Here is a 13,488-nt window from a genome sequence, read left to right as displayed (position 1 = left end):
GACAGACAGGCGATTGACTATAGAACCGAAAAACTGCAATGACTGGAGCTATGTCCAAAAAGAGAAGACTGAAAATAGCGCGGTTGAAAAAAAAACATTTGTGGAATGAGTGAAAACCGATCATAAATAAAACGATCAAAACTGGCAAGCCGTAACACTCAAAGCCCTCCTCGTCATATAGTTAAAAACAACACACCTTCAGGGTTAGTTATCTTACACCATTGGTTACTTAGCCCTTTACCTCCTATAAGTGACCAAGACAGAATTTCTCCTTACAATATTAATACAATATCAAGCAGACAAGTGATGAGAATAAAGAAAAATATCAATTAGGGGATTATAAGATGATCCAATACCAAATTCTCCAAACTAACATCACAAGAATTGTATGGCAGACAGAAAGGAGAATTACTAATGAGATTTTGGGAGTTATGGGCTCATACACATTGGAACAACCCCAGCTACGATGATTTGAAGTTCACTTAAACTTCATTCTTTTACTGGTAATGTTATTGAAAAGATGAACTTGATTTCTAAGGGGCTGGTGACTGTTAAACAAAGCAAGTCATCTGGCTAATAACAGCGAATGAAACTTTAATAATCCAATCAGATTGAATAAAGCTACATTACACTTCGCGCGAAAAGACGTGACATGTAAACCTCAAGTTATGCTTGGCCTTGTAAGATTTCCAAATGAAGGTCTTTGCTGGCGTGAATGTCCTATTTGTTCACTATTTAGTGGTTCTGGTTTTCAGCGGCCATTGGAGATTGAATTATAGGACTTATTAGCTTGATTGTTTGAAACAGAAATAACTGAAGACTTGGACCTGAACAGGTGCAAATTAAGGGCAGCCGGTTATTCCGCTCTACATCACATTTCCGGGAAGACGAGCATCAGCAGAGATCTAATTTCTCTCCCTAGTGGTCGCGCAAGTGTCATTAGAGGCATTATCTGTTTCCAGTGACTAACAAATTTCGAAAATATCATCTTTACGCGTCGATTTCTCAAGATGGTTCCGTTTAGTTCCCATGCCCCCCTGCAACAGAAACAGTAAGGACCAATCGGATTTTAATCCATTTTCTTACGATGTCAATCTTCATTTAATAGTGAAATTCAAGATCAGCTGACGATTTGAGACTTCTACCCCGGCGAGAATTTTCTGGCTCAGTCCTCTATCAAGACAGCAAGGGGTGATCATGTGTTCTTTTTATTTCAACGACGCGCCAACCTGCGGGCAATCAGAGCATGACAGGAAAGGTTGACTGTTCCCCCGATCTCTTCCGCATGCTTCTTTATTTTCTTCCCCAAATGCTCCTGGGTTAATTAATGGTTTGTTTTGTTTTGTTTGTGTTTGTGGGTTTTTGGCCAGTCCGCGCTTCGACAATTTTCTTCAGGTTCTTCTGTTTTCGTAACTAACACTCCAAATTTAAATTTGACTTAAGAAGACGTGCCAATGGTCATGCCACTATAAATTTATTTCATCATCTAAAAACCATAAAAAGCTAAAAAGTAAATGAATTGGTTCTTAGTTTTTAAAGACAGCCCGTGACAATACATGTTTTCTTTGCAAAGGAGTATTGCTCTATACTTTTTGTATCTTTAGGCACTTCAAAAATTCTTGAAGCCGCCGAATTTATCTAGTTAATAAAATTATTTCTTAAAAACATTCTTGTTTGGAGATGTTTATAAAAAAAAGTTTGAATAATGTTGTTTTAGGCCGACCAAACTAACCAGCGGGAGCTCAAAGCACTTACATTTTTTGTTGTAAATTATTAGTGGCGTTGGAAACTGATGCTCTGATTAGTTGTTGTCATGATTTAAGCAACTGGAGTGAGTAAAGCATGTTTTGCGATTTAGTGTGATTTTATGGCAGGAAAAAAATTCTTATTATTACTGTTATCTTGAAAAGAGCTGACGCCAGTTAAATTAATCATGTAGATAGACTTCGTGTATATATATATATATATATATATATATATATATATGCCATTAAAGATTCTCCGATGAAAGGTTTTACAGCACTTACGAGAAAATAGAACAGGTCTTTTTTGACCTTGTGAGAATCATTATAATTACAACTATATTCCTTGTCAAAGGGATTTTAATTGGTAAGATATGAATCAATGTAATTAAATTCATCAATATTCGTTTCGGCTCCGTCGGTTAACGAGGGAAAGTTGAATACAGTTAACAGCTGTGTAGAAATCAGATAAAGACAACAAGTATTTAAAATTTCGCTTTTAAAACATCGACGTTCAAAGAGTACGTTCTGAAAATCTAGATCTGTTAAACGCATAACTTTGCTATTTTAAGAAACTCCACTGATACAAATAACTTTGATTATATTTATTCAAATTTCCTCCAAATAATCGGATTTACATTTTCATCCAAGCGATTTTTTTACTTTGCTTACAACTAATGCCTTGTTCAAAGGCCTTTTAAAAAGCCTCTCTCTCAGTTTCGGTAGCCTTTATTTCAATGTGATCCACAAAGATCTGATTTCCATGAATCCTATTTGTATTTGTGGCGTGAAAAATGAATAAATAAAGTGCTTCAAAGATAATAGATCTCTCTGTGTAGCCATTTCCACCCTTTTTCTTTACTAATTCATCTGCCACTTCAGGTGGCAATCCCTTCTTAACACACTTTGTTTACTCTTCGTGTCGTAAAACATTTGAGCCCAACACGTGTTTATCTTGCACTTGACAGGCCAGCCCGAAAATGAATTGACCTGTAGCAAGTTTTCTCAGATCGCTAAGAGAATTCCGCGCCGAAATTCACTTAATTCTAATACCAAAACTATTTACTTTTTTAGTACTCGTCAAATATTTATTCAATGAGAGCGGTTAGATGGAAATGGGAGGGGGTTAGGATTAGTTATGGGCCGCACAAGTGAAACCCAAGCAATCGTTTTTAATCACAAATCACTGTTCCTGACACTGTCAATAGAGGCTCGTCTACCCACATTTACCGTGTCAACAACCACAGGATTTTAAGGTGGATTCGTTACCTCGACTTGGAATTTGAGAGCCGTGACAAATCATTCTAGGAATCCAAGTATTTATTTCATTTTAGAGGTGCTTGTTTGCTTTTTTATATTTCTTGACATTTGTGTTGAGTTTTCACTTACGCTCACCGCCTTTGCAATCGAACAATTAAAAGCATTCTGGGTTCGCATCTTCCACTTCACAACTTTAGCAAAACAATTATGCACTAAAATAACTTTTGTCATTTAAATGTCTCTGATCAAAAACAGGGCTTAGGAAAAGAAAACAATTATATGCTATAGAGTGAAATTAGTATTTACTTTTCTGTTTACAAAAGGCAAACACTCTTTCATGTTCTTTACCATTAAGCCTCGGTATGTACACAAATGTTTTTCTTTTTGACGTCAGTACGTATGAAAAAGACGAGAAATCTTTTATGGCATTTATTTCTTGGCTTAGTTAGAGATAACTTAAGCTTAATCACGCAAAGAATTTGCTCTTGTGCAGGTTTTTTAGTGTTAAGAATCGGTTGGCGATCAATGCGAAACCTGCTATAAAATTTTCTTTATCAGATAAACCTGGAGAATTTACGCTTATCGACCGCTAGGTATCCTGGGAGTCGCTTCCACATGGCACTTTTCAACATGGCGGATCAGTACAGTACAGGCGATAGCGGAGTAGATTTGAGCACAAGCGACTCGAAAAAAAGGTCTCTAGATGGCGCTGGAGAAGGTAGACCGTCTTTTAAAAGGTCAAACCTTGGAGGTACGTGTCAGTGTATCTTTGCTCGGCAGTGTGTGGAGATTCGTACTTTTTTTGACGGCTTTGTTGTGATGCTTTTGTGCGTGGTAACGCTCATATGTTTGCGCCGTAGCATCTGTCATTTATCAGGCAAGCTTTGCGAACCAGGGAAATAAAAGCGAATGGCCATGTGAATAGTCGCGACTTTGTAAAATGCCATGAGCGCTAGGAATGTTAAAAAATGGGGAAAAAATTGAGAATTTATACTCGTAAAATTGGTCTGTTTTTCTCGCGGCTACGGGTGGGGAGATATAAACAATCCTTCAGAGCGGAGTTTACATCGTTCAAACTGGGTGCATTTTATTTCGAAGGTGTAATCAGCTAAGTTTGTTTCGGATATATTAAGCGGAACGGCTACGGAATTGGAAATTTAAGTCAGCTTCGCTTTTGTCGTCAGATGTTCGCAGAAATTCAGCTTTGTAATTATGCGATTTGACCGCAGTTGTAAGCAACTGACTCTTTCATATATAACTTTATAGTAACACCGGCCGATCAATAATTGATTTACCAAGGCGGTCGGCGAAATATAAAGCTATGTCTCTTTTTTATGCCTGGTTGTGTAATAGAATATCTAAGTGGACATTTATATGTTGATATTTTAAAGAAGGAAGTAGTTCCATGTCGCCACGCGTATTCGAGTTTTTTTTTTTTTTTTTTGAGAAAATGTCACATTTGTATTCATGGTTTTGCATTTTTGAAAACCGCAACACATTTTCCATGGTACCTTCAAAATTATGCTAGGAGATGACATTTTTCAGCGGTTAAAATGATTAAAGCGAAACAACAGAAGAATATACGAGCATGCATGTACGTTTCATGCTTTGGAGACTAGATTACGGCGTTGTCCAACCTCATCTGGTTATGATCGCAATCTTTTTTCCCCTAATCTTCTTGATTTTTGATTTCTAATCGAGTTCATTTCAGACGCTGAAAGCAAAATCTTTTGTTCATTCGAATATTAAATTAAGGACCAAATATAACCGGTGTTTTTGTCAAGAATATAAATAATAAGATTGTTTTGCTGTGGAGATAGGAAACGGGTCGATCTTGTAACTTTCATTCGCTCGAAACTCGCTGTCTAGTGTAATTGTAAATGTTCATGGTGATGAAATAACGTTTCTTTTGTAATTTGATCCCTGTGAAATGGAATGAACAATGTTTTATCAAACAAAAAAAGCGAAACAATTCAATGCATGCAGTGAATTACTTGACACTTGCTAAGAATTTTAATGCGGAGTCGATCATGCAAAAAGTTTGAAAGTCTGGAGGTAATTTCCTTCGAAAAACCGCGACTTTTCTGCCAGAAAGCTAGTTTGCAACCATTCATAAGGGAACAGTAATTCGGGCATTGTTGTAAATTAGACGAATATTTTCTTCTTCTGTTAATCATGAAACACAGGTGGTCATTATGAAAAGCTCTTTTTGTCTGCGGCTGTCATTTGCTTGTGTTTAGTCGTGTGGTACTCAACCAGAGGTCAAGCATTTCATTTGGCCATCACCCGGTGCTCATCGTGCAACTGACCGTTGTGTGTGTTGACATTTTTTACATGAATTTCCCTTCTCCTTAACTGCAACGATGTATCACATGGGCTGGAGTTTGAAAGGTGAATATTGCATTCGGATTTTTATATTCTTTTGATTGAGATCATTGTTAATTATCTATTGAAGACAGAAAAAAATGCTGTGGCATTCACCCACTGTTTTGCCGTTCTGCTGACTGAGTGGAATGAACAAGATTTTGTGATCAATAGATCTGAGTTGATCCCCTGTTCTTTAAATCAAGAGGGTTTAATTTCCAATAGGCTTGCTTTTTGTCATAATCATGTTCAGATCTTTTGGTGAGCACTCACAAAATGCCTTGACTTACAATAAGTGCCACATAAGTGCCTTTTCAGACAGTTAACTTTCTACGTTCCTTCATCTTTAAAAATCAGTAATCAATAATTCCAACACTTACAACTATTAATTTTATTTAGTTTTTGCTTTCTTCTTAAGTTTGGTGGTCTCTTGAGAAATCCTTATTTCATTTTAGCATCAGTCTAGCACTGAATCATCATGGTAATGACAATTTTGTTGAGGCAAATTCCATTGCAGTTTCGAATTTATTTACTAGTGAAGACAGATTCACTAATGTGTCTCTCTATTCAGCCCTGTTGATTCACAATATTTCAGACAATGACAATTGTTCCACTCCTGGCTCTATGGCCATGTGATATTAATTTTGTTTTCATTTTGACCCTTCGAAGCATTGCGGCACCAGAAAACACCTTGATTAAATAATGTGCAAGTTTCAAAGAGGTGCCAGTGATAACATTTTACCTGTGACTTCAAACTTCCCCCTTTGCCCATCTAATTCTTTTGTTTGATAACTTAATTACAAACTGCACTAAAACTGTTTGTGGCTTTTGATACAGCTATATATTTTATATTCTGGCTGAAATTCTCAGTAGAAATTCCCAGTATTTTTTTTTCCTCTATTAATGTGACCTGCCAGCTTGCAAAATGACAACATGCTGGGAGCATTTCGTGCATTTTTTTTTGCATGTAAGACAGAAGAAAGTAGATCGGTTTCATCATCATAATATTTGTTCTCCTTGATACATTCCAACTTGATTTGAGCAATTATTGCCATTTTAATGTTTGTGCAAATTTTTTGTGCTTCAAGAAACAATGAGCTCAAATATTTGTTGAGTGACCTTTGATTCTTGAAATATATTTAGCTTAACACGGTGTATTGTTGTTGTAGGTAATATTTGTATTCCAGTACCTAGAATCAAACATTTAACTTAAATTTGGTGTTTGCATTGTTTTTTTTTTATCTTGGTTTGCATGTGATGTTTGGCAATGAATGTTTCCACCTTGAATAGTGCTGTGTATTCCCAAGCTGCAAGCTGGTGCACATTCTGGAAACTTCTTGGGGTCTTATCTGACATCATTGCCCTTTGTAGCGGAAATTGAGAACATTGTTGCATTAAATTTTGGTTGAATTTAATCTGCTTTGTGGGCACATATGTCAACTTATTCAGTTTCTCTAACTACAAGCTTTAAAGAAAATTTTTGGTGTTATCTCTGGAAATTTGACTTTATTGTTTCTGATGGAATGGTTGTTTTGTCATCAGCATTTCTATACTTTGACATGGAGGTTTGATAGTAGAATTTAATTATGCTGTGGATCCATTTTAACAGGGATAGGTTTCCTTTGACATCAATTGAACTTATACTGTACATCTAGGAATGACTTCCTCGATAGAGATTGATAGCTGTGTTAATTTTGTAATCAAGTAAAATTTGAAGGACGATAAAAATTAACTGATAGATGGAAGGTTGTGTTCTTGACTCAATTGAATTGCTCTCAGCTATTTACTTCCTGTCTAAAACGTGATAATAGTTGTATTTTGTCTACTTACTGCTAGGAATAGAATTATCCTAATGCACAGTGATGTTTGTTCTCTTTTATGGAAATATATGTCCTTGTACATAATTTCTTTGTCTTATTGTATAAATGGTTAAAAAATTTATTTTAAAAGAATGTGTTTTAACTTTAATCTTGCAAATTCTAATGACGAATTTTCTTTTCCATTGAATTAAATTTCCTTAAAAATGAGTTTTTAAGACTTAGCATCTGACAAGATTGTAGCCCTCTGTTATGAGTTTCTTTCATATTCTTATCATATGCTTGCTTGTTACTGTGTATATGTGTGTGGAGAAGTGACATGGTGAATCGCTTCTAGTAGCTTAAGAATGATATCCTGTGACTGCTGCTTGAAGTGTTTTTTGTTATATATTACACTGTTATCTTTGTCGGTGTCATCAATCCTATCGTTAATACCCTTAGGTTTTGGTTTGTGTTTTTTTTTTCTTCTTGGGCTAGAATTACATTCATCAACTGGAATGGAAATTTAATTTAATTTTTTTTTTTTTTCACAGCTGCCAAAACACCTATCATAAAAATTCTCATTCCAAACTATGCAGCTGGTTCAATTATTGGTAAAGGAGGGGCCAACATTGCTGAAGTTCAACAGCAAACAGGAGCTAGAATCAAACTGTCACCCAACAATGATTACTACCCTGGAACACAGGAGAGAGTTGGTCTCATAATGGGGGAAGTGGAAACAATTAACAAAATGTTAAATTTTGTTATTGAAAAGATCAGGCAAGAGCCGCCAGCAATGAAACTAAATCCAGCCATGACATATGACAAGGAGCGTGCCAAGCAGATGAAAATTGTGATACCCAACTCTACGGCAGGACTTATTATTGGTAAGAGTGGTGCAACTATCAAATACATAAGTGATCAAACTGGTGCTAGGATACAAGTAAGTCAGAAAAATGCTGACTCGGTGCCTGGCGAGAGAGTTATCGGTGTCTCTGGAACTCTAGAGCAAGTGCAGGCGGCTTGCACAGTTATAGCAGCAAAAGTACAAGAGGACCCTGAACATGCATTGAACAACAACATTTTCTACTCTAGTCTTTCATCCAACAATGCTCACAAACTCTCAAATGGAAATGCTGCTGGTTTTAATGCCTTTGGTGGTGGGGGCCTTTCAGGTTCTGGGTTGGGTGGACTGGGGTTTGCCAACTCAGGGGGTACAGGTAATAGTGCTGCAGCTAATAGCATATTAGCCCATGCAGCTTTACTAAGTGGGGGTGGGCTGGGAGCAAATAACCCTCTCCTCAACGCGATGGGAAATCTGGGACCTCTGGGACTATCAACATCTGGTTCACAGATACAATCAACCGCAACCGTGGAGCTGACTGTGCCAGATGAGCTGATTGGTGCAGTCCTCGGTAAACAGGGCAAAACTATCAATGAAATCATGCAATATAGTGGAGCCAAGATACAGGTATCGCAAAAAGGAGAATTCATTCCTGGCACTAACAATAGGAAAGTTGTTATTACTGGTGATTTCAATTGCGCACAGACTGCTCATTTTTTGATCACGCAACGACTCCAACAAGTAGAAGCAGAGAGGCTTTTAGGACAGCATTCATAACCGCCATGCAGTCACAGAATTTATCCTGCCCTCTGCATCTCTAGCCCTACACACACACACACACACACACACACACAAACACACATACTGACTGGTTTTAATTAATAGTTTCGAAATGTGGGCTCTTATTGTGACATGGTGTTTGTGCTGGTGACATCTTTAAATGTTATTATTATTGTAATTATTATTATTAGTATTATTATTATTTTTATTATTATCATTATCATTTTAATAATAATGTAACAGCAACATATACATGTATGCAATTTCAAGCTGGTCCATGGAGAAACAATTAAAAAACATCATTCACCACCATGGAAAATCAATTGTTTTTTTTTCATTGGTGTGGAGTACATAAATTTTAATCCAATCAATGGAACCTAAAACACATGTTTCCTAATTTTCTGTGTGATTTTTCATTACATCAACGATTAGCCACTTTTCTTAAGGGAACTTTCATTATTTGTTTACAAATGCACTGTACGGTACATTTATAATTTCATTTTGGGTGAAATTCACATTTATTCATTTATGCCACGCCATATTTTGTGTTGTGAAATTTGAAGCTTATCCACCACCGGAAAAAAGGCTCTGGTGGCTCGGTCAGGCTAAACTTTGTACAGAACTGAATAATGATAGATAATTTATCATTATTTAAAACTTAGGTTAGTGGATTAATAATTATTATTATTATTATTATTATTGAATATCTTCTGTAACTTATACAGTATCAATTGCTCATTTCCAAATTTATGTTATTCTCATCAGTTTAAATAGAGATATTCACAGAGAAGTGAAAGTCCTAAACTAGTATTATTAGATGTAAAAAAAAAATTAGTGAAAAGTCCTTCAGTTGAGTTCTCAGGAGGTCACACACTGGCATTGTTAGAGGCCAATCTGTAATTAGTGATTTTTTAAGTTAGGTATTGAATTATTTATCTGCCAGTCAGTACAGATTGAATCTTGGCTTGCAGGAGACATTTTGAAATTGTGAGCCTTTTATTGCCCTTGAGGTGAAATTAAGAAAAGTAAATGGTATTTAAACCAATTTTAAAATGAAAGGTAAGTTTTATCATGATAATTTCATGCTTGGTTACCTGTAGCAGGTACAAATTCTCAATTTCTTCGTCATTTTGGAAGGTAGATACTTGAGTCACAACTAAGACCTCATCTGCTGGTATCCCTTGTTCATTGAAAATCTTTAATTGAAATTTTACTAATTTGTTGAAAAAAGAATGTAAACTTTCAAAGCAAAGCAACTGAAAACACTGCTACTATTGTTGTAAGCTAATATGGAACAGTTGCCAAGTCAGTAATAGTTAAAAATGAAGCACCTAAACATGTGTGCTGTCAATTTGTTTAAGGCCCTTTTTTCCCTTCAACTTTAGTAATTGCATTATAACAGCATTTTCTGGATCTCTTCACTGGAAAATACTTTTGAAGAGAGGTTTCTGATACTTGATGTAGGCAGAAGGCAAGTCTGGAGAATAATCTGTGTCATTGAAGAAAGGCATATACGTGTGGATGTGGTCATAGTTGAAAATGATATTGGGTACTGCAGCTTCACAATTAGGTGAGGTGGTACATTTTTAGTACTTTAGAATCCAAATTGAAGCTCTACACTTAATTTGTCATTAATATGAATGAAAGAGAGCTATATCATGGTACAGAATTACATGTAAGGTTACTTTTCTATGTAGCCAGGCTTTGGGTTCCTTGGAAGATTTCACAATAGAGACTTCACCAGCAAGTTTTAGCTGCACAACCTTTGTGTATTTTATTATTTTAATGACAGCAAGCCAACATATAGTTACTCATTGATGACTAGTGTTGGATGGTTGGGATCAGTCTTTTTGTGCAGTATGCTTTTGTTGAATCAAAGAACAATCTAACGCTAAAAAGAACTCATCTGGTAATTCAGCCACTTAACACCACTGATAAATGGCCATCAATTCATCTGTAGAGATGCAAAAACATTTAATTCTACTCTGGAGCCCAGTGGCAGCCCACAGCACAAGCTTATCACAGCTGGGAGTATTGCTTCTCCCATCCATTCGGTTTCCCAAGTGGTTTGTCCACACCCATTTTACTTCCCCAGAGACGCTATGCAACTCCCCAGCTAAAGCTTTAACAGGGAATTCTTGGCCAAGAGCAAAGGCCACTCCTCACTATGCTTTCAGACAAGAAATAGCTAGCTTAAATTAAACCTTTACTGCTGTGAGGAAGTGGAAGTCAGTTTTTGCACAGTGGCTGTACTGATGAAATCTAGAAAGGATGTATGTTAGTTTTTAATCCCTCTGGCTTACTTTGGAACCTTTTTTTTTTTTAACTTGAATGATTATTGTTATTAATTTAAAGATTGCAGTACCTATACAATACCATAAGATTACTAGCTCATATTAAAAATTAAGATTTGTTTATTTTTTGGAACCAACTAAAGCTTCTGTACTGCAAGGAAAAAAAAAGAGGTCTTTGTGGGTTTGTGCTTTCTTTTGTAATTGAAGAGTGGTGAAAAAGAGCCTCATCTGACTTGTGTCATCCATAACTCTCCTTGTTTTATAAGCATACACAACTGAGGAAATTGAGACGGACTCCACCTGTTGATTGGACCACTTACAGATATATTTTTCTCCCTAATTATATCTTTGTCTCTGCAACTGTAGTGGAGGCATTTGTCTTAACATGGAACTTGATATAATGGACAACCCATGACTGACCCTTGGCATTCTTGCAGTCAGATGTTTTACCTCTTACTTCAAAAATTTTTAGTCAAGTATCTTTTTTTTTTTTTTTTAAATTCTTTCTGACTTCAATATTTCATAGGGGTGTGCATGAACCATTTTCCTCATGACAAGTAGTTTTGCAAAGTTTTAACTTCAACTTCTATTCAGTTTTTTGCCTGTGTCATTATTTCAAACTGACTTTTTTTTTTATCAGAAGCCCAAATTGACTGCATGTGTTCATAGTCTTTTGATTTATTACTGTACTACTTCTATTTTGCTCATCACTTGGAGTTCATCATGTAGTCTGACTGCCCAGGCCCCTGAAATGGTTGCTGGTGACTTTCACAGAGTTTACCGGTAGTAGACTGAGTAGAAATCCATCATCAGAGAAAGTCTGATTAGGATTTCTGCCTCACCCTATTGGTTATTCTCCCTGCCGTCTGCCATACAATTCTTCTGTTTGGAGATTTTGGTATTGGATCAACTAATAATCCTCTAATTGATATTTTTCTTAATTCTCATCACTTGTTGGTGTGAAGTTGTATTGACATTGTAAGGAGAAGTTGTGTCCTGGTCTCAGATAACATTACCCTCACTTAGACAATCAGACAACATGATGAACTCACTTGGGTTCTAACAATTTACCGTTAATATTTTGAGTCAATTATTAGTTTAGTTAACCCTTTCACTCTCAAGATCTCATTAGTAATTCTCCTTACTGTCTGCCAAACGATTCTCATTATGTTAGTTTGAAGAATTTGGTATTGGATCAATTAGTAATCCCCCAATCGATATTTTTCTTTATTCTCTCATCACTCATCTGCTTGATATTGTATGAATTTAGTAAGGAGAAATTTTGTCTTGGTCACTCATAGGAGTTAAGGGTTAACTTTTGTCTCATATTGGTTCGTTGTGTTTATCAGCATCCATGGATTCACTATGTAACAAGAGAACACTGATTTGAAGACCTGCTGGTACACTTATCACATGTTACATGTCTCTTTCCTGAACACTGTGACTTGCTTGTATAATTCCCCTTATCATATTGAGGGTACATTTAACATCACAGCTTGTATCGCTCCACTTAATAAACTGCTGATACATCCATTGTCTGTCTCAGTTCATTCTCGACATCTTCATCTCTGCATTCATTGAATTCAATATTTAACTGGGTCAGTTTCGTCTCTTAAGGTATAACTCACATGTTAATCACCAAATCCTTTTAACTGTTGCCAAGTTAAGACCAAGTTTATTTCTTAGTGTTTGACTGAGAGCTCTTTTCTTTGCCTTTATCTTCAACACGGTTAGAGTCACTACTTCTCTTGTTTGTCATTGTCTTAGCATCATGACAATTAATGTTCCTAATGGTTTACTCTTTCCTCTTCAAAAGGTTTTTTAAATGTACAGTACATGGTCTTTTGGGTGTTTCAAATATGTGTTTACATGAATTGAATTTCCCTGAAAGGTAGGTTTTTCTGATATTTTGAATGGTCTTTTTGAATTGAATAAAGAGGATGTACAAATCATGTAGTTTACTTTTCTTCGCAATCTCTAAAAAGAGAGAATCCAGTTTGAATTCAGAGAAACTTTTCCAATTGCCAAATGGTAGTCACACACCTTTGGCACTGTTACAAAACACCTAACAACCCTTCAACCTCTAACTGTGATTGGCATCTAATTTCTCACATCATCACCCTTGAATCACACATTGAGGTTGTGAGAATAAATGAAATGATCAGCAACTAAAGAAGCTCTTGATTGTTTAATAAGGTCTCAATGTCAGCACCATGGGAAGAGTATAGAAAACAGTGTGGACAGTATGCATACTGATGTTGGCAAGTAAAGGGTGATAAGTACTGAGTAAATTTTACCTATGTCTTCAAGGCCACAGAGTTTGGAAATTGGACTACACTAATTTGTAAACAATTTGTTCTTTCTTTGCTTCTCATCCATGTACCTCCTCTTCCTCTTTCTTTAAACTA

General features: G+C 36.1%; 1 protein-coding gene across 3 annotated transcripts; it reads left to right on the top strand.

The window, feature by feature from the left end:
* Positions 1-2,734: 2,734 nt before the first annotated feature.
* On the top strand, positions 2,735-12,613 carry LOC113672792 (RNA-binding protein Nova-1). 3 transcript variants are annotated; one of them, XM_027189141.2, is made up of 3 exons: positions 2,735-3,078; positions 3,561-3,753; positions 7,717-12,613. In XM_027189141.2, exons 2-3 carry the CDS (start codon positions 3,618-3,620, stop codon positions 8,781-8,783), a joined length of 1,203 nt encoding a protein of 400 aa, XP_027044942.2. In that variant the 5' UTR covers positions 2,735-3,078; positions 3,561-3,617; the 3' UTR covers positions 8,784-12,613. The 3 variants fall into 3 exon arrangements, with proteins under 3 accessions (XP_027044942.2, XP_089067426.1, XP_027044949.2); XM_089211300.1 differs by lacking the exon at positions 2,735-3,078 and having other exon boundaries at positions 3,553-3,753; XM_027189148.2 differs by lacking the exons at positions 2,735-3,078; positions 3,561-3,753 and adding an exon at positions 5,018-5,393.
* The last annotated feature ends 875 nt before the right edge of the window (positions 12,614-13,488 follow it).

Source organism: Pocillopora damicornis, chromosome 7 (genome assembly GCF_964200805.1).
Source record: "Pocillopora damicornis chromosome 7, jaPocDami1.2, whole genome shotgun sequence".
NCBI classification, from domain to species: domain Eukaryota; kingdom Metazoa; phylum Cnidaria; class Anthozoa; order Scleractinia; family Pocilloporidae; genus Pocillopora; species Pocillopora damicornis.
Note: the sequence above shows the minus strand (reverse complement) of the source record. Positions and strands in the feature narration are given on the sequence as shown.